This window comes from Triturus cristatus, chromosome 2_2 (genome assembly GCF_964204655.1).
Source record: "Triturus cristatus chromosome 2_2, aTriCri1.1, whole genome shotgun sequence".
Lineage (NCBI taxonomy): Eukaryota > Metazoa > Chordata > Amphibia > Caudata > Salamandridae > Triturus > Triturus cristatus.
Window position 1 is genome coordinate 967324787 of NC_140582.1, and position 22293 is coordinate 967347079.

General features: G+C 42.2%; 1 protein-coding gene across 2 annotated transcripts in view; it reads right to left on the reverse strand.

The window, feature by feature from the left end:
* Window positions 1-776: 776 nt before the first annotated feature.
* LOC146863010 (ADP-ribosyl cyclase/cyclic ADP-ribose hydrolase 1-like) overlaps window positions 777-22293 on the reverse strand; it is a 515922-nt gene continuing 494405 nt past the window's right edge. For both annotated transcript variants that reach the window (XM_085642394.1, XM_085642393.1), the window contains 2 exons: window positions 17073-17159; window positions 777-1005 (listed from right to left, as the gene is read on the reverse strand). In XM_085642394.1, the coding sequence (XP_085498520.1) occupies window positions 939-1005; window positions 17073-17159 (154 nt within the window). In that variant the 3' untranslated portion in view covers window positions 777-938. The remainder of the gene's footprint in view (window positions 1006-17072; window positions 17160-22293) is intronic.

A 22293-nucleotide genomic window follows, 5' to 3' on the forward strand; every position in this document is an offset into this window, starting at 1 on the left:
TGTTGCAGGAGCAAGATAAGATAACAATGTTAGAAGAGGAGATTATTGTTTTCTTTTAGAGAGGGTTAGAGCAGATAACTTTAATTGAAAGGAGTGATTTACATCATGTGTTGGGATGGGAAGGTGCTTCCTGTACAATGCCATCTAGACTGATGAAACATCTAAGGTTGTGCAGCTGTGTGTTCTTTTGTTCGATGATGGGAACAAGAGGAGTTTACTGTTCCAAGAAGACGGCACAACCTGATTGGTCCCAGCTTTATAGAGTTAATGGGAAGAAGTTCCGTGGAGAAACAAAAAGTATTTAATTGTTTCTTAGAAAAGTTGTACGGAGATCTTGGCCTGACTTTGCTGAGGGAAGACCTTTCCCTAACTAAGCTGCTCTCTCCTCCCTGAGATTTTATATTATGGTTCTTGGGTTAGACTCTTGACTGCTTATGCTTTCCTTTCCCCTAATCCTTTACTTGCTTCACTTTAGACTGACGAGTTCCGCATAGGAATGTATCACCAGCAAAGTATGTGCCTATTGGCTTTTTCAATGCTTGTTGTATTCAGGAAGCTATTTAAATCTGACATAGATCTGTGGATACTGTATTTATTGCAGCACATAGGGTGTTAACAAGCAGGAAATGTACAACTCCTTCGGATTTCAAAGTATCAGTGCAGCAGAAATTCATGTAACAGCTGCAAACTACAATGAAAAACGCAAAGATTTAAAAAGACACCTCAAACACCTGCCACATGTGAACTGCAGGTGTACAAAATGTAGACATACATCATTATAATTATGACGTGAAAATGAGTTTTATTGCATACCAAATATCTGTGTCTTCCCCCAACTTCCAAGTTTGTTTTATATTATAGACCCCAGCACCTTCCTTGTGAACAAATATGAAGTTCCCTGAAATGTCTTCATGTACTGAAGCTTGAATCAGTTTTCTTTATCTGGTGTTCAACTTGCAGACACTATCATCTGGGGTCCTCACACATTGCAAAATATGCACTGGCCTGTGAAATGACATGTTAAATCAAAATTAGGAGTGCAAACAGATCACTGGTGGGAATAAAATCATCTTTATATCTGGTTACATTCCTAAAGCAGAGGCATATCATAAATACATAGGGGCATATTTACGAGGGTCTTGCATCATGCTTGCACCACGCAATGTGGTATATGCACGACGCAAAACTACAAGTCATATTTATGAAGCTATACAAAGCCTCTTTGCTTGGCTTTGAATGGCTTCATAAATATGGAGTAATGCAATTCAGCACAAATCGCAAAGATTCTTGCATTCATACCAGAACTTACAGCTGAACCAAAAGGTAGAGATATTCTAATATCGCAAAACGATATAGCAGAAAAACACTCAGTATCTGTTAACAAAATGCTCTTCAGGATAGTGTCTGCCTGGCCAATGCTGCTGCAATTATTCAAAAAGAAATGTTTCAACTTGAAGGAGATGGATTTAATGATCAGTTTGAGCAAAATTGCCAACAAAAGTCAGTAGGGACTGCTATGCTAAATCCAATGTTAATGATGATGGAAGATTGTAACATTTCAAATGACAGCACAGTAAATGATAGGAGGAGTACAACTTTGTCAGTCTCACAGCTTGTTCGGTATCATATCAGTAAGTGTAAGAAGGCAAATCCTAAAGAAAACATCAGCCACAAAACAAATAATAAAACTCCACTGCCACTTTATATTGGTTTAATGTTGCATGCTAAAACTCGAAAATAATACTTAGTTGACAAACTGCAGAAATTGGGCATATGCGTGTCATATGAGCATGTTTGAGAAGTGTCAGCAACAATAACTAGCAAACAATGTAAGTGATTCTTCAATGACAGGGTTGTATGTCCAACAGACCTTCAACTCTTCACTTTCACTTGTGCTGCAATAGACAATATTGATCACAATCCCTCGGCATCTTCATCCACTCAGTAATTCCATGGAACAGCCATATCTCTGATACAGAGAAAATCAGATGCACAGGGTATATCATCCTTCTTAAAAATTTAAGAAAATGAGTGGACCAAGAAATTTACTTCATCCCTACCAGAGTGGTATTTGCAGTTACCATGTACAATGACAAAAAAACAGCCAAATGTACCTCTAAGTAATATTAATGCCTTCCAGATTCCTCCTATTCATAATGGACCTATGTGAGATGAATTGCTGCAAATGATTCAAACTCTTGAACTCCATAATCTAACCAATAAAAGCCACACCAGTTGGGCTGTGTTCCACTCCAACCAAAGTGGTTCTGTCCCAGAAAGCCATAGAGTATTGCTATGTTTATTAAATGATTCAATACATTCTCATTCTAAGGTATGCCATTGCTTTGATATACTAAAGCGTACAAGGACCACAATTAATCCTAATCAGACTCCTGTGGTGACATGTGATCAACCAGTAAATGCAACAGCTAAACAATTTCAGTGGTTACTTCCAAAATTGTATGGGGAAGACAAAATGGTAGTCATGAAGGGAGCATTACACATTGCAATATCATTTATTGTAGTTTTAGGAGATTGGCTTGATGGTAGTGGCTGGGCCAATGTTTTAGTTGAAGCCAATGTTACCAGTTCCTAAATATCTCATGATCAGATGCATGAGCGTGTAACAAGGATAAAAAAAATCAGACGGTGGGGCAGTTGGTATTCTTGATAATCCTAGTACATTGATTAAACGGACCTTGTCTGGAGCTCTAATTGCCAACTTACTGGGACAATTCCATACAGCAATGGGATTCAGTGAAATTGAAAATAACTGAGCTTACCATGAAGACAACATCTCTTGCAACATTCTAATTAGAAATTAAGTTAAGGAACTTACAAAAGTGTTTTTGCATGATAACAGAAATTCTTATGCCTGTGATATTGGCGAAACTCTTATGACTATTGCATCCAACTTGAACATGAGTAATAATGCTAATACATCTGTGTGCATTACTGACGACGTGGGGGTACCTCAATATGGTTCGTTTGTTCAAGAATGCCTGGTACATTACGAAAAAACAATTTTTGAACCTATTCCTAGAAACAAGCTATGTGTATTTCACAAGGTAGTCCCAAAATCAGTGAACCAAAAAGTATCCATCTTAAAAAGCGACTGCTCACTTTTCACTAGACTGTATATTGGTTGTCAAGCTAGAAAAGGAGATTTCAAGGATTTTTTTGCCCATGAGAATCTTGATTATCCTCCATCACTTTCTGAGGGAGGCATGCTAAGAAAAGGGACACAGACTGACATCATCTCTTGTTTGGAAAAGCTTAATGGTACTGTAGATAGCATGAATAACATTACAGCACTGCAAGTTTTGTTATTATGGATGGATCAGCAATAATACATTTATAAAAACCCGACAACATATGCAGTATTCAAGACTGCATCACCTATATATTCCAGCCTTATGTAATGAACATACTTAACAAATTGAAATGAGTAGGCATAGTATTTGACTTTCACATAGAGGGGTCTCTGAAAAAGGAAGAAAGAAATAGGCGAGGTTTTGATCCACACTATTGTGTAAAAGGTCCAACAAATATACCAAAAAACTGGACAACTTTTCTACAAAATGTAGATAACAAAAATTATTTGTTCCAATTCTTGGCTTCTAACTTTGTGAGGCTTGAGATACCAGAGGGTAAAATTGTAGTACTGACAAAGGATGATAACATGGTGATTATTCCCTAAAATCGGAAGGTATCTGAACTTAGATCAAGTTAGCAGTTACCAGCAAAACATGCTAGTGAAAGTGGTCGGAAGTCTAGTACTATACATACTGTTGATTCCGATGTAGCATGTATTGCTCTTTATGCATTTAGCTGCTTAAATCTTTCAAATTTTTGGATTGATTTTGGTATTAGGAAACATCAAAAGCTACTGCCTAGCCAAGGGTATGATAATAAACTTGGCAAAAGTGTTTGTGATGGTATTTATATTTCCATATATTTACAGGTTGCAAAACTGTATCTGTATTTGCAGTTCGTGGCAAGAAAAAAGGTTGGGAAACGTGGCAACATTTTCAGGATGTCATGAAAACATTTATTGAGCTCTCTCATTGCCCACCAGATATTTCAAATAATAGTTTCAGTCAGCTTCAGCAATTTGTAATTAGATTCTACATAAAGAACATTAAAACAGATTCTGTTAGCAAGTGTTAAACAATGATGGTTACCAAGCGTAATCGCTCTATAGAAAATGTACCACCAAGTGAGGGTGCTCTTTTACAGCACAGCAAGAGAGATATTTTCCAAGAGGGTTATATGTGGCCTCCGTGGTAGAATAAGTATCCTGATATGCCTGATCCAGCTCAGTGAGGATGGCAGAGGGATTATTCAGGATATAAACCTCAGTGGTCACAATTGTCTCTTGCATGTACTAGTCTTTGTGTTTGTGATGGATAATGCAATCAGGAGGACATGTTTTAAATGACTGACTAAATTGTAACCTTTGAAGAAACATGACTAAACTAACAATATAATTTGTATTTTCATTCTTTTTCAATAAAAAATGTTTTGATGTTTAAATGTTACAAAATGTGTTTTTATATTATAACAGAAAATATAGCAAAAATATGAAGGGTGTCATTAAGAATGTTATAGTAGACTTTTGGTACATCCTGTATATGGGGCCCAAGTGCCCCTAAAATAGTAACAAAATAATCTAGACATTTTTTGATGCACCATGATTTTTGTTTGAAATTTCTATCTTTGTTGTATAAAAGTTAAGGAGGTGACCAAGGTACGTGAAACACCATGTATATCGACGATAGATCTACATACTTATCATAGTGTATTATGAGTCAATTAGATTGCAAAAACTTTTAAATCCTTGGCTAAAAAACCATTACATTTATGTGCTGGAAGACTAATATTACATTTATGATAATTTACTGGCCCTTGTGGTGGCCATTTTGTATTATGACATCATACGCCTAAAATAGGGGATCAGATTTCTGGGGTCTGAATCAAAAATCAATCTTCATATGACTACCTAACACTGTGCCAAGTGCCATATTAGTATCACATTTTACATGATTCTTGTGGTTTTTGACTCTAATCTACCTCACTATTAAACCGTTTAATACCAATGACACCTGTATAATTTCTACTGATTCCAACAATTCGGTCTGGGAGCCATGCTTATGCAGAGGCCGAGCAAGGGTTGTGAAGAAATCATTATGTTTGCTTCAAGGGCCTTCGGAGGTGTTGAGTCCATTTATTCTACGACAGAGAAGGAAGCATTTGGTTTGTGATGGGTTGTGCAGTATTTCAGGAACATTGTGTTTAGCAACAGTTTTATCTTAATAACAGATCATAAGCCATTGGTAATTCTATTTAGCACTAGTGAGGGTGGTAGAGCTACCCCTGTATTGCAGGAGCCCCAGTACAGGTTAGAGTATGCTGCTGGTGTAAGAATATTTTTGCTGACTGTTTGTCCAGGTTACGGTTGAGTGAGCCTTGATTCTAGTCATAGATGGCAGGTGACTTGGATATGATGTGTGTAGTGAGTTCCATTAATGCTGCCATGAATGGTGCTCTTTTGGAAAAGCAGTGGATAGAAGTTTTGGCCAGTGACAGCAAGATAAAATGTGTAATGAAGTTTACTACTAGCCAGTGGCCATCTTCTAAAGAGGATCAGGTGAGTTTGATTCCTTATTTGGGGGTCTCAGATTAGTAGACGATAGTGAATAGTGTTCTGAGCAGGTGTGGGTTGTTATCGGTCCCTTCTATGTTGTGCAACAGAGTTCTAACTTAAATTTGTGAAGCTCATGTAGGCATCCATGCCATGAAACACAGAAAACGTGAGGATTTCTGGTGGCGGGGGTTTATAGGGCTTTAGAAGATCATGTCCATGAGTGTAGTACATGCATCATGAGCGACAAGACCCAGGTGACTTGTCCTAGTCCCATTACCCCCATAACCACAGTGACTTTGCCATGGTATAAACTGACATTTCTGGACCATTTGGTGTTTTGGTGAGTACACAGAAGTATGTTTGTGTATTAAATTTACTATTTTACCAAGTAGCCAGAGATCAAATTTGTTGACACAGTGAATTCTCGCGTGAGTACTGATTTTCTCAAAGAGGTGTTCATGAGAGAAGGATATCATGAGGATTTTTAAAATGATAATGGCAGCCCGTTAGTGTCAAGGGAAATGGAAGAATTTTTAGAAATGGCTGACATGAAACACATCAGAACATCATTATATCATCCTTGCAATAATGTACTAGTTGAGAGAGTAAATCGAGTCATTAAAGATCAGCTTCAGTTGACACTGATGCATGGATTGGAATGGAAGTCTGTGATGATGAATATGATTTGATCTATGAGGACCACACCTCATGTAAGCACTGGAATGTCACCTTTCACCTTGTTTAGGGGGCAGTGTAGCTGGAATGAAATTGAATAAAGAATGGATGGAGCAGAAAGATGTTGATGTTGTGAAGATGAATGGTGTTGTTGATGTGAGACGTGAAGTGCAGAGGTAGTATAGTACTGCGGACAAGGATTGTAGCATATTACGTGCTAAGGCGGGTGATTGGGTTAAGATCAAGAAACCTAGCCTTGTCCAGAAAGGGTTATTGCAGGTTCTCAAGGCATTTGCTGGACGTGAAGGAGCATGTGATTGTCCTCAAGAATAGAAGGGTCTGAAACAAAAGTTTCATTTAATTTGTGACTTGCTTTAAATACATGTATGTGCGTGAGAGGATGGGTGAGGTAGCAGATGAGTATGTGCAAACCGAGCGTGACCAGCACCAACCTAAGATTCCACATAGAATTAGAACCTGTCTTGTGAAGTTCAAGGATCATGATATGAAAAAACTATGCATGGTCTTCCTTGATTCTTGGTTATTAGTTCTTCCATATTTCAGAGAATGTGTTCATATTTATTTCGTAGGATGCAAAATGTAAAAAAAGAAAATATTAAAAAAATTTCAGTTGTGTATGCATGTTGTTCTATTTTTGTGACGTGCCACTGTCATGTTCCTGTTCCACTTGTGGGTACATTGTTAGCTCTTGGTTTACTGTTAATTAAGCGATGTCACATTTATACCATCCCCTTGGTGTTCATTTGTTTTTATGTTTGATTGTTAAGGAAGTGGTGTATATAGGGCTGTGAATAGGGTTGTGTGCGTGCTCCATGCGTAGATTGCTCTGTTTATGGTGTTCTACATTCCGTGTCAGGGGTTTGGGAAAAGTCGGTTGCTGTCGAACTGCGGGGACTGACGGTTTGAACAATAAAAGCTGTAAATAGTCACAGATTTGTCTTCCTTTCAACTGAGTAGAAGCACGAGGACCTATGTAGCACAGCTCTTCCCTGAAGCACTTTACCGTCCTTCGCATTGAATCTTCCTTTATGGATAATTTTTAGGAGACTGAATTTTTGTCACCAACCACTCAATTGTCTGTTTTCATACATAAGATTGGAAGGAATTGTGTTGTCTTGTAACAATCTGAAGACTATATCGATTTTTTTTAACTAAGTATAAACACTTCATTGATTTTGTTTTTAATGATTTTATTGGAAATGTTCTGTTTAATGCTTCAGGCGGAAATGAAATTATTTTTTTAAATTTTTTTATTTTATTATATACCCAAAGAATCAATTCATATTTTCACAGTTACATACGAGTAAGACAGTGCATTGATTTTACATGAAATAAATACATCAAAGCTTATATAAAAGTTAAAAACAGGCTTAAAAGAATCGTATTATGTTATTATAAAGATAATGCTTACAGTACAGATCAAACAGAGCATAGGTTAGGCCAAACCAATTAATTACATATGTGGTATTAAGTAAAATCATTTCCTTTTAATCATGACTCACGAAATATCCCATATTCCTTCACTACTTCTCCTATCAGAGCAGCCCACATTCCTTTTCTACCTTGCAATGGGTGACCAAATTGCCCACTCCAGCTTCCTGGCCTCCCTACCCCTACACGCATATAATGCACTCTTATGATTGTAGACCCCCAGGAGGTGAGCTATCCACATTTGAAAGGTGGGAGGGTCCACATCCTTCCACCTTGCTGATATCAATAATCTAAAAACAGCTGTGCAGATAAAAAAGAAATATTTCTCCGTGGTATCCAGGGCTATGCCACTATCATAGCCCATAAGCATCAAATTGGGGGATAGGTTAATGCTACGACCTAGCAGCCCCTCCAGGAAGCTTACCACCTCATTTTTTCTAGACAGCAATCTGCTACAATCATAAAACATGTGCACTATAGTTGCAGGTCTTTGCCCACATCTTGGACAACTGTCATCAGCTCTCGTGCCCCAGCTAAAAAGTTTAGCGGGGTAAAATACAGGTTAAATATCTTATAGCGTTGCCTTTAAGTTTGTTGCCCGAAAAAGTTTACCCGCTAATAGCAGAGCCGTATACACGTCCACATCGGGGCCGTTCAATTTCTCAGCCCTTTTTGTTTGAGTTTCCTCCAGATCATCCTGGATGCTACCTTGCAATATGGTATAGATATTCCTCTCCCTGCAGTAACCTCGAGAAGGGGTATCTTTCCCCAGGAAAGCCTACTTTCTGACTGATAAGATATTCCCGTATTTGAATATATTTAAAATAATGTCTGGTCGGGATCCCGTAATCCTGCTGTAAGGCACCAAATGGACGTATCTGGTCTATATCATATATATCGCCTATCATTGTTAGGCTGAGTTGTTCCCATTGCCTACCCATGAAATCAAAAAAGGAATGCGGAAGAGCTTGAGATCGCCACAATGGGGTATAATAGTTGATTTTAGGGATTGACATAGCCTTACGCATCTTAGTCCATACTTCCCAGGCGCTATACATAACCTTAGAGCGAGTCTTCTTAAAATAGCTTGACTTCCCCTGACGTAGAAATAGCCCCCCAGCCTCACTCCCTATGATAAGTTCATATATAGTTGGGGTCTTGCACTTTCTTGACTCCTCTATTTCTGTGGTTGTAAAAGACACGCCCAATGATATAGTATAATATTAGGGAATGCAAGCCCACCCTGTGCCTGCGGAAGTGCCATATATATTTCAAAGACCGTCTAACTTTCCCATATTGCCAAATAAAGTGTGAGAAAACAGTTTCAAGCCTTTTGTAAAATATCCGCCTCTATTACAAGCGGAATAGAGCGAAACAGATAAAGCGTCAGAGGTCAGATGACGCATACGTCGGGCGACGGCATTTTCAATTTTGGTAGCGCGGGATAGGATTTGTGCTTCCTGAGAAGTTGGGCTCTGGCAGTGCTAGAGAGATATCGGCATTTTTTGACGTTCATGCTGTGCGCTCATACCCCGGAGGAAGAAGAGAGACTGACGGATGAGCGAGCTTGAAACCCCACCAGGGCTGACACCGACAGCTAAGGGCGAGTGAGCATGCCAGAGTGTTCCAAAGAACAACTAGAGCGCTAACAGTCCTACTTATGATAAACGTATGGCACACCTGAAGCCATCTTGGTTGGTGTTTGGGAGAGAATGAACGCTTCCTGATTCCATTGGATTGGAAACCCTGGACACGTGACCGCAACCGCGGAGTCCACGAAGAACCCGGAAGAGGAGAACACCTAGAGACCGCGACCGGCGAACCAAGTGAGGAAGGGAGACGCGAACCAAGGAGGAACCTGAACGCCTGGAGTAACCCTGATGACCTTGTAGATCGGAGAACAGAAGGACTGCATGGAGGCCACCGTCCCCGCTTTCCGCCGAGCCACACTCCTCCGGGTACGCTGCCGAGTGCCTGGCTGGGTTGGGAGGAGAGGAGGGAGGAGGAGTGACTGCGTAGCTTGTAAAACCGCTACCCGGTTGTAAATCACCGCCGTCTCAAGTACCCCCCCCCCTCACGAGCACTCCCCACACCTTCTGGTGAGTGGCAGAAGAAAGAACTGCTGTATTCCTCACCCCCTTTTCCTTATGTTTGTGAAGTAAGACATACCGAAGGGCTGATACTCGTTTTCTTTTGTTTTTCCCGGCATTTCCTTTTTAACCCGTTTTGGAGTCCACAACGCCTATCCAGGGGAACCCCCGTGCACCAAGCCTCAAGGTCTGAAATACTAAAGCTGGGACGAACCTCTCAGGAGCCCAGTGACGAAAAAGGGACCTGTATCCACAAAGGCTCTAAACTTTTGTTTCATTGTTTGTAGTTTACTTTCCACGGCCAACGGAAAACTACATCTCCCAGCAGCCTCTTCCCTGGGCGCTTGCCGCTGACGTCATCAGGCAGCGCCTGGGATACATACTTAAGGGACGCTGTTGCCCCGCGAAGCCCGGGCCAAGGCGGGCCCGTTTCTGACCGTTAGTGGCCATGTGAGGCCGGGCTGGGCCACCCTTCTTGGCTCTTTGTATTCGTACTTTGGTTATTTGCTATCTGTTATTTCAAATCAGGGTTTTTGCTTGTGTAATATCAGCGGTAAAAAGCTATAAAAGTTACATATATTCTGTTTATAGTGTTACATGCAGTCTGATATCATATCATAAGGATAAGGAATGGGGAAGCGCAACCCTGTAATACCTGTCCCTGCTCCAGTCCCAAAGCATAAAGAAGTTATAAAACCCCAGCTCCCTAGCTTAACCGCTATAGATCGCATGCTCCAAAAAAGTATAGGGGTGGTGGCCAATGCCATCGAAAGTACTGAGCGTCGTCTCTCGCTTCCTGCTGGCTCTGTGCCCCCCTTACTCCCTGCAAATGTATCGTTGTTCTCTACCAATTCCCAGGACTCGCTACTGGCACCGTTCTTTGTTGCTCTTCCAGGTGGTGGTTATCCCCTGATGTTACAAAATGTAACCCCTACGGCGGTCAACTCATCCCCAGAGACTCCCCCTTCCTTTGTTAGACTATCGTTGACCCCTCCCATTTTACAAACCCAGGCTACTGTTGATTCCTCATCCCAGGTTGGGGTTCCTATCGTTATTGGGAGTTGTAATACGCCTGTTAATACTAGTTCAGCTTCTGATTCGCAGTCAAGTGTAAGCAGTGATAGTCTTAGTGTAAGAACTAGAGGGCAGATGGCTAGGCGTAAGTCTAAATATGCTGCTAAAGATTGTCCGACTGCAAGAAGCTGTAAGGGGTTAACGGAGGGAACCAAGAAAAAGAAAGCGCCCGTTAGAAATTGTGCAATAAGGGGCAAGATTACTGAGAACAATGCAGCTAGGGATGCTGCGGCTGTTACTGAGGCCCAAGGTCTATTTCTTGATGCATGCTTTCAGGAAAGAATAGAGACTCCCCTGGATAAATCCCTTGATATCCAGGAATGCAACAATCATGTTAGTGGTAATACCATCTTACCGTGCCCCCCCCCCCATTTTTGAGAGGGACATGCCCCCGATTGCTTGCATTGAGCATATTATGAAGTCTTTTATCTTGCCTTTGACTGAGAGGTTGAAAGAGCTAACAGCAAGACTTGAGCACTTTGAACAGGGAACTTTGGACAACTTTTTTTCCATAAAGGCCTTAATCAAGCTACATTCTAAAAATAGCCCAGGAGTAGATGCTCAGAAACAATCTTCACTGGTAGCCCCTTCTGAAGTGGTCAAATGCTTATCTATAAAGCTGGATGGCGCCTTAGAGACCCCGAGTGGAACTAATCCCCCGGAGAGAAAGGCGCCAACGAGCAAAGCTCCAGCGATAGCCATAAAATCAAATAAGGCTAGTAATCCAACGCTCCAGTTACCATCCAAAGGGGATAAGGGGACACGTGATAGCGCACCTACCCAGGTGCAGAAGGACAATCAGAATTGTAGTAATATAGAGAGACAAGGCAATGATCAATCTTTAAATCTTGACCTAGCTCATAGTAGTGAAATTAACCCTCCATGCACTAATTTGCCTCCAGCTTGTATGCCCTATGTAGCTATATTGGTAGGAGTCCCTTGTTTAAAGCAGGGAAATATGGAATCATACACTGAACTTAAAAACAAAGTTACATTTTGGCTAAACAATAATAGGCCACTTCCGAGGGGCTTAGATGGCAGGATTATTCTTGTTAGGCGAGTTAGCTGGGTGGGAAGAAGGACTAAGGACATCCAAGGGGATTGTATTCTAGTTAATTTTAAAGACAGTAGAGTAGCAAGGACTATTTGCAGCCAGCAGAACATGCATGGTGAGGGTGGAATTAGCACCCGGGATTTGGGATATTTTTACCCGCGGCCACTAAGCTGGTATCAGAGACAGAGCATTGGCAACCAACTGTGGGGAGGGCAAGTTGATAACTTTGGATTCTACCCAAACCCTGCTTTTGCTAGAGGAGAAATTCACCTCGGAAACAATACCAGGTATTGACGCAGAGACTACTTGCCTTTGAATCTCTTGTCAGCCCCAAATGATAGCAGAAGGCCCAAAGGGTGCAGGTCCCCAATTACTTCTCCTGGGATTTCTCCTAAACACCTGTTTTCAGCCCAACCTGAGGTACTTTATAGGGGGGATAGACTCGAGTTAGTACCTCGAGTAGAGGCAACCAGTAATTGCATAGCAATTGTGGGGGAGTGTGCCAATTATTTTTCCTCCGGATTTGGTCTATCGCATTGCAACAATACATCTGTTACCCCCCTGGGGACTTCCATCTTTCCAGCAGTTACTTCTGTCCGGAAGAGCAAGGCTTCTTCATCGCATCCTCTTCCGCCATTATTTATGGCAACTGATTCTGGAGGTGAATCACCAACACCACTTAGTGATCACTTTATCTGTCTGCAGAATAAGGTGGAGGCTGCTTGGCCCGATCTGAGGATTATGAGCTGGAACATAGCAGGAATTGCTAAGAAAACAGCTCTTCCAGACTGGAATACCCTGGTGGAGTCTTACACTATATGCATTTTTCAGGAAACATGGAGCCTTGAACCTAACTATAAGGTCGGCTAGTTAACGTATTTTTTACCTGCAGTTTTGCCACCATCGGGGAGGGGTCGGCCTTCGGGGGGCCTCCTCATATGGGTGAGCATTTCCTTGGGCTGCAGCATAACCCAAAAACATAGTATCTCACCTGATATCCTTAGGATTTCACTGAGAGGATTAGACAACGGAGGTCTCTTGACATATTTAATGTATATGCCAGGGGCACCAAAGGTAGCTCTTTATCCCCCACAGTAGCACTGCTGGAAAAAGCTCTTGGTGATACCTGTGATGGTACACAAGTATTGATCGCGGGGGACTTTAACTGTACGTTTGAGCCGCTTGCGGCTGAAGACATCTTAGATGTCACTGAGGATGATTCCAAGAGGGGTATACCTATACTAGCGATCCAACCAATCAAAAGATGGACACAGAGGGCGATTCAGTTGAACGCTATGACCCTGGAGTATGGCTTACGAGCACTAAATGGCAGAGCTACTTCAGATCCTTTGGGCGCCCACACATACAATAGGGCGAATCATACGTCTAGGATTGATTACATTCTCCTTGACTTATCTCTTTGGCGATTTGTCCTAGATATGGTAGTAATACCCACTGTAGACAGCGATCACAACTTCCTGTCTTTAACTCTAAAGCATCTTTGGGTAAAACAAAATAGTTTAGCTTCACCATGCAAACTAAAGTCCACATCTGTAATTAGTCCATCTAATTGTGGAAGGCGCCTCAAATGGCGTAAAGTTGCCCTAGATGAGGCAAAAGTTCGGGTTATAGGACAACTTGTGGATGCCTCGCTAAATGAGATGGAGATGTACTCTTTAGAACATTCTGATCCCTCTAGAGTTACGTCACTGTTCCAGGAGACCCTAAAATCGGTAGGTAATCAATTTGTGGCGTATATACATGGGGGTAGGGTAACAGGGCGCCAGAGGCCCAATTTGAAGCAGGGATGGTATACATTCAAATGTAGACAGAAGAAATCTGCCCTTATTGAGGCTGTCAAGGCGAAGTCACAACCCCTGATCCAGCAAGCCAGGAAAGAATATAACTGGGTGGTTGCAAAAGCCAAAAAAGAGTGGGAGGATGCATATTGGTATACACTTAGAGAGGCCAGTGCTGGGCGGGATGCTGGTCGCTTTTGGAGCACTATAAGGGCAAGGAACAGGCCCGATAGCGAGCTCATTACTTGTAATATTACTGGGCAGACCTGGTTTGATCATTTTTCAAGTCTGTATTCTTGTCAGCTAGGAATCGCTATTACTTCCGCTCCTTGCAGCTCCCTAATACTACCTGAAGAAAACACCTCATTCCCATTTACAGTTAAGGAGGTTGAATACGCGATTAGCTGCATTGTCCCCCAAAAGGCAGCTGGCCCTGATGGCATCCCTGGGGATCTGCTTCGATCTAATCTGCCGGAATGGGGGAAGCTTATTCATACCCTACTCACTGCAATTGATAAAGGTGCCGCTATCCCCGAATCCTGGAAGGGGGCTGAGGTCGTCCCCATTTTTAAAAAGGGCCAGAGGGAGGACCCAGCCAATTATCGCCCTATAAGCTTATTATATTCGACCCAGAAGGTTGTGGGGAAGGTGCTGCTTGAGAGAATCCTTCAATGGGCTAATGATAATGAGATTCTCTCTGATTATCAAGCGGGTTTTAGGGCTGGCACCGGTACTATAGAGCAGGCTTTCAGGTTATAGTCGATTTATTGGAAAGTGGTTGTCATAGGCAAAGGCAGACTTTATCTTGCATTCATCGACTTAAAGACTGCCTTTGACCTTGTGCCCAGAGGACAACTATGGAGTGTGCTAGCAGATATGGGGATTCCACCTAATATCTTGTCTATTCTAGTGAGGCTACATGAAGGTAACTTCACGCAAGTGAGGTGGGGCACCGAGGGGCAGAAAACGAACAGGATACCGGTGGGGAGAGGGGTCCACCAGGGATGTGTTCTCACTATATATGAATGGGGTTGTTGAGCATCTACTCGAAAAACCATCAGATGCACCATCCCTGGCAGGGGAGCGAATCCCCACCATCTTATTCGCCGATGACACGCTCCTAATATCAAAGACTCCGGTAGGCCTCCAAGGCCTCCTAGATAATTTTCAGGCCTTTTGTGACCAACGTGGCCTTGTCATAAATACTGACAAGACCAAGTTTCTAGTGCTAAATCCCCCGAAAAAACTTGGGCGACCCCCCGTACTTAACAATGTATCCCTGGAGAGGGTCACTGTATTCGATTATTTAGGTATCCGTATCTCAGATACCATGCAGTGGACCCCTCATCTCCATAAAATGCTGCTAAAACATAAGAGGGTTACAGGGGCGCTGTATAAGGAGCAGCGATCTGCCACGACCCGACCTATTGCACCTGTTATTGACATTTATAAGGCTAAGGGTGTTAGTTCTGCCCTCTACGGTGCAGAGCTTTGGGGCACATCTAACACAGATCTATTGACAAGGTCTGAGAATACATTTTTGAGGGGCATTATGTCACTTCCGCAGAGAACCCCAATGATACCCCTGTTGCTTGACCTAGGTTGCCAACCCATCAATGATCTGGCAAAACTCCAGCCGTTGCTTCTATGGGCTAGACTGTGGCGAGTCCCAGAACTTGCCAAGTATACGAAGGGCCTAGCGGAAGTAATGTCAATGGTGGGATGGCATAAAATAAAATGGCTTAAAGATGTTAAACATCTCCTTGGTAAGCTAGGTCTTAGTGAAGCCTGGGATAGTCGGTCCTCTCCCCCGAAAGCGACTATAAAGACCCTCTATTGGAACTGGGTTACCAATAGAGTTAGTACTGACCCAACTCTTGGCAGGCTAACGGAAGAGTTCCTAAGACATAAGGATGTTCCATCTCGGGAACTCTACCTAGATCTGGTATGGAAATCCCATGATAGGGCCCTATATTTTAGATTTAGGTTAGGGTCTCTTCCAGTGCGCGCTTTAACTCCCCATTGGAAGCCCCCGTCCCAGACAAGTCCTTTTTGTCCCTTTTGTCAAATTAGTGTAGAGACTGTACCGCATATTCTGTTTGTCTGTTCGGCCTATGTGCGCCCAAGGCAAGCGTGGCTCAAACCTATATGTCGGTGTATGGGCACTAGGCACTCAAGCGAGACACTCTGTATTCTAACATCGGACACCCGGAGATTGTACGTTTGTGGTCTTTCAAAAATGTTATCGTGGACATGGTCCATTAGAGCCAAAAGGCTAGCATCAAATGTTTAATTTGCTTTTTAATTGAAGCATCAACTTTAAATCTTAAATTTTTAACTTTGTTTTTATTCTCTTTGATATGTTTTGGAAAAAAATTCCATAATTAATGGTTAATTTAAATTTGTTTTTGTATAAATGTCTTTTTGTGTTAATGTGATGCTTTTATGATTTGATTTATCGAAATAAAGCCTGTGACAAATGACAAATGGATAAAGCATTTTTGGCAACATTGTCATTTTAAGAACGTTTCCCCTCCCAACAACAGACAGATGCAATCCATTTATCCTCTTAAGATCTGTTGAGATTGTCTCCATCAAAGGATTAAAGTTAGTCTTGACTATTGTATCAACTTTTGGACTGATGCAGACCCCAAGGTAAATAGCATTCATCTTTGAAGTTTATGTTATCAGTGCATATTATCACTGCTTTCCCTTCGTTCGAGAATAGCCAGATGCCTGCCCAAATTCCTTGGCAATGGCCGTGACCTCCCTAATTGCGTCATCCGGGTCAGTAGTTAAAATAGCTATATCATCTGCGTACGCTGGTACCTTGGTTTCAAAGCCTCTAGAGATGATTGGTTTGATAGCCTGACTGCCTAGGAGTTTTTCCATCAGAGGGTTTATTTATAGGGTAAATAAAATAGGGGAGCATGGGCACCCCTGTCAAGGCAGGCGGAAATGAAATTGTAATGACTTTAATTAATTATACGATAAATATCTATCTATCTCTGAGAAAAAAAAATATTTGGCAATTAGGGTTCACCCAACACAGGGAAATAAAGGCTTCCTTTGTCTTTTATACCGCTAACTCTGAAACCAACATGCAGGCAAATAACACTAATTAATACCTGCATTAAAAGTATTCTGCCAGCATCTAATACCGGATGGAAAGTGTAGAGTTATAAAAGTGATTAGAAAACAACACTAACGTAATTAAAATTGCTTGCCAAGAACTATCCCTGATTCTAAATTAGTGATGTCAGTAAAAGCTTTATATTTACCGATAATTATCCACACAGGAAGATGAAATGTTCCGTTCCTTTAGGGTGTTTTGTAATTCTGTTTGGTTCGGACTACTGCACGAGTCTCTGAAAGTAGAACAACAAGTAATGGTGAGCACCATTAAGCACCAGTTCAACAGATATTATTATCGACGCATAAAACATTTCTGAGGCTAAAATCCAGTTGTGAAACATTCGTAGTTGTACCAAAATGCCAACTGCATGTTTTAAAAAAATAAGTATTGCTTCAATGTATGAGTTTAGGACTTCCCCTGCCCCCCCCCCTCCCCCCCAAAAAAACCCTTTAATTATGCACAAAAAGGGATCCCTTTAAAGAAGTCTGGAAAGAAAAGCAACGTGGATTAAATCATCCATTGGGGTCTTGTTTTAGAGCTTCGATTGTACACAGGCGGGAACATTTTGAAGTCTTATATAGGAGTATCGATGTATGGTGGTCTTCATCTTTGGATTTTATTCAGCTGCCCCTTCCAGCTGCTCTGACGTTTCCTTCCCTGGTGCTCACCATAGGGATAGAATTAAAAAATGTGGATGCTTAAAAATAAAATGCTGCCAGGAGTCATGCCTAAGCCCATTTTAAGGAGCGGAGTTCTCTCTTTGTGATGCGCAGCAGTGGCACTGCCCTTCCGGCATCCTGAATCATGGATAATTTGGGGACAGTCTGGCTGGATGCCACACAGTAGATTGGACCACTCCCTTTCCATTTCTATCCTCCGGTCAACAGGCCAAAGTCAGTGCCTTTGCTTCCATTGTAGGCACTGCAGCTCTTGGTATTCTTCTTCTGCGCTGTCACATGAATCCTATACAGTGATCTTCACACATTTACGATACGAGTTTCAATAATGTTGACCTTGATTGGCTTCTTGTACCATAACGGCTCAGAGAGCAAGGGAGGTGTATCCTTCCCTGTTATGTTATGTTACCAGTTTTATTAAGCGTGCTGCTATACCTGGACAGAAGTCGTTGCCCTAGAACAAGGCAGGAAAAGAGTGCCCAGAAGGGACTCATTTGGCCTGGAGCCAAGTCTTCACTGCCTTCGTAAAATGCAGTCGATTCTGCAAGGTGTGCCGGAATAGCAGGAGGGCGTTCCAAAGTTTAGCAGCAAGAACCTAAAGGGCTTTGCCTCCCATTTAGGAATGTTGGCTTCAAGGTACTTGAAAAGGGAAAGCTTCAATTGATCCATGGGGCAGAGTATGAGAAGCTGTTTTTAAGACAGGGCGGAGCCAGCAGATGGTAAGCACGGTGGACAGGCAGTGACTATGAGGTGATCCTCCTCTCCACTGGTCCCAGTGCAGGGCATCCAGTGCATTTTGTATGTATCGCTATTTCTTCAATACTCCAACTGAGGCTCCCAAACACAAGGAATTGCTCTAATCCAGACGACTCAAAAGGGGTGCCTGGACTACTATCCCATGGGCGGCCTACTCATGATGAACTTTAACAGCAGGCAGCACCTGACGCATTCCAAAATGGATGTTGCTTGTGTGTGCAATCGCTCTCTGACACCCACGCATGGTTCTGCTACCATGCACACTTTACAGAAAATGCATTCAGAAGATTAAACAAGTTGGGTCAGTAGACGCCAAACTCGTCAATCAGAGAAAAAGGGCTGCTTAGTGCCAGTAATATAACAGTGGTGCAATGCCACCAACCCAGGACATGGACAGTAATCACATGACAGATAGAAAGAACTCTTTGCACACCTCTCTAGTGCACCCTTCTCGGTCTCAGAACCAGATCCTGGACCTCTGGGTCAAAAGACAGGCCTATGTGTTAGTGCACAAATACTTTAAGCTGTGCCACAAAATATCAAATTGGCAGATACCACATGGCAGAGGTGTACTTACCTTTACAGTGCAAAGAACATTCCTATCCCAACAACATCCCTTCTGGCCTCTAATTAAATCATGTTCATTTTGGTCTGGGCTTCATCTGCCACAGGGCTCCCTATGCACAGTCTGAATCAGACAACACTCATCCTTGCTTTGCCAACAGGTGTGCACTCATGTTTGCACTTGTATTTATGAGCAACCTTTAACAGCTGCACAACACCTGGCCTTTTTTTAAGAGGCGAGCACTGGAAAATCACAGTTCAAAAACATTTTACTACGAGTATTGCAGAGGGTGAAACTTCATCGCGGATCCAAAAGCGAAAAATAAGCGGGATTCATGGATTCAAACCTAACCGATATTTAAATCCGTCAACTAACCTCTGCTATTCCCCTTCTACCAAGAATGATTCTCTCCATTCCTAAGAACCATGGTATAAAATCAGCAATCTGTTCAACAGCTGTCTCGGTTTTGTTGTGGCCAAGTATAGTTCCTTCCAGAAATAAAGCTATGCCATGCCTTGTGCGTCTTACAGCCTCGACCTTTTTAGGTCGAGCCAGAGCCAGCGCAAAAGCGCGGCTCTGAGGATGATCTGTGGTAGTTCAGTACTGGAGAGAACCCCCATCCACTCCCCCTCCCATACTTTTAATTGGCTTGTGTCTCAGTCCTTCCTAAATGCTGGCTTCTGATTCAAGTTCAAGTTCAAAACACTTTATTTGGATACAGCCATATCCATAGAAGCACAGCAGACATAACAATTTAAAAACACTGGTACATATCACAATAAAATTTCATTAGCATTAGGCATGGATACACAGTATATAAAACATATATTTTGAATAAAAACTCTTATGTAAATAGGAGGAAACTACTCATGGGTTGCACATCATATTGCGGACCCGCACGGCAATTCTCAAAAAAGTGCCGACGCGGAAAACTAACTCTTCATCTGACAATGTGAGCATCCTCCTGTAAGCATCTGCCAGACTGGTGGGCATGTTTTGTTTTTTTAACGGAATTAAGAGCCAATTATCATATTTTGCATAAAATGTACAAAAGAATAAAAAGTGTAAAATGGTTTGGCCACTCTGTCCGTCACACGGGCAGGGTAGGGAGTCTAGGTTTGTGTTATAGCCGGGAGGGGAACACAGCAAACATTTTTCAGTGCCTGCCATTAAGTGTGAGAGAAGGCTTCTCTCCCAATGATTCAGCTGCACTTGGGCTTAAGAAGAGCCTTCTTAAATTGACTCTGCATAGGCTCCGAATCACTCTAGACAGCCACGGGATGTCCTGCCCTTTTTCGCAGCCAATGCAACCATCCATGATCTCTGTTATGAGTGACCCTGCATCTTTTTTCCATATAGAGAGCCAAAATAGAGCAAGACGAGCCCTTATGAAGTCCTCTATATAGTTTAAATTAAGTTCTATATGGCAAATGTACTGGGCAGTGGAGATTGGTGCACCTAAAAGTTTCCTGCAAAATCTGTTTTCTTCTTGTTGGATGCTATGACTGTTAGCAATGCCCCAAACCTCTGCAGCATAAGTGGCAGTTGGTAAGCATTGAGATGTAAACAATTTTAAAATAGCTAAAATGGCACCTGTTCTCTTGGGCCGAGCGAGGCTAAGAATGGAATTGGAGGCCTTTGAGAACTTGCTCCTGCAGAACGCCATATGTTCAGACTAGGAGCCGCTCGCACCAAAGACCAACCCTAAGTAGGGAAAAGTGCTAGTGCTTTTTAATTTGAGATCTCCCTCAGATATAAAATTTAGTTGGTGTTTCCTTGGCCCGCAAGACATTATAAAAGATTTTTTTTAATTAGTGCTTAGGTCCAAGCTTGCCATAAAGTCAACAAAGCCCTGCCCTAGAATGCGGAGGGCATTAGGTATGCGGCCCATGAGGACCCCATCGTCTGCGTATAATAGCATGGGGAGTGTTTTACCCGTTACTTTAGGAACGTCGTAGGTGAATATGGATAGAGATTTATGCAGACCATTAATATAAATAATAAAAAGGAGAGGGGCTAGAACGCAACCTTGTCTGATCCCTCGATTTACTTTGATGTCCTTAGAGACTTCACCCCGCTGCTAATCCTGGCCCGGGCTTTTAGATCTTTATGTAAGTGCGCTAGGAAGTGCACCAATGCCTCGTCCAAGCCATAGGACAAGAGAATAGACCATAGTATTGACCTATTGACGAAATCAAAGGCAGAAGTCAGGTCCATAAAGGCCAGGTATATAGGCGAGTGTCGAGCTTTGGTATATTTGCCGACGATTAAATTGAGGTTTCGGCATTGTTCATTAGTGCCTACTTTGCTCCTAAAACCCAATTGACAGGGCTCTAAGGTGCCACTGACCTCAGCCCAAACTAACATTTTATTGTATAAAACTCTGTCCAGAATTTTTAAGGTATTATCTATTAGAGAAATAGACCTGTAGCAGTTGGGTTGGGAGCGATCGCCTTTTTTAAAAATAGGGACAATAATACTTGTTGACCATTTTTCGGGTATCGGGACATGCACTAAGTTAATAAAAACATTTAAAAGAAGACGTGCCCAAAAGGCTGGCTTGTGTTTGATAAGGTCGATAGGTAACCCATCTGGTCCCGGGGCGTTATTGCCCACACTCTGATGGATAGCTTCCTCCACCACGGGCAGTGTAACCTGGATCCTGTGTTTGAAATGATCTACTTCTTGAATAGGGGCAGTGTAGATCCTTTAAAAAGGATTTTCCTATGCTGTGCATGTTATGGTGCAACTTATGGGAGATAGTAACTGCCCAGTTGCCCTCAGGTCATGACAGCTGCCCAAAATATATTCCCCTTTTTAATGGTGGCAGCTCTGGTTAGTGCTTCCCATCAATCTTTTAATATTTCCCCTTTTCTTTAAATGGTCACTTGCTTATAGCTCTGCCTTGCTAGTTTTTACGTCTGAGATACACTTTGGATTAGTTGTCAATGCCTTTCGTAGCTGTCTATTGGCCTCAGAGCAATCATGATCAAACCATTTGGGTCTGCGTTGCACAGAGGGGATAGGCTTGTATAGTAAAGTTCTAAATGCCAGGCAAAGTTTGGTAAAATCATGAACAGCCTCAGGGAGCGGATCAAGGGCTGATAGGCAAGATACATGTTAGCCTTCACTAATGTCTGAAACAGTTCGCTGTTGTTAATACCCCACCAAATCAATCTTAGATTGTCAGTAGAGGGTGACAAATTCCTGGCACCACATTCTGCGGCAAACATGGGCCGGGGGATAATCTCAACACTGTTTTAATTGGGTTATGATCCCCGTGAATTGTGGCAATGACTTTCAGTAAGTAATCCTCAAGGAGAGGGGAAATGAAAACATAATCTATGGTCGATGCGCAGCCCCTCCTC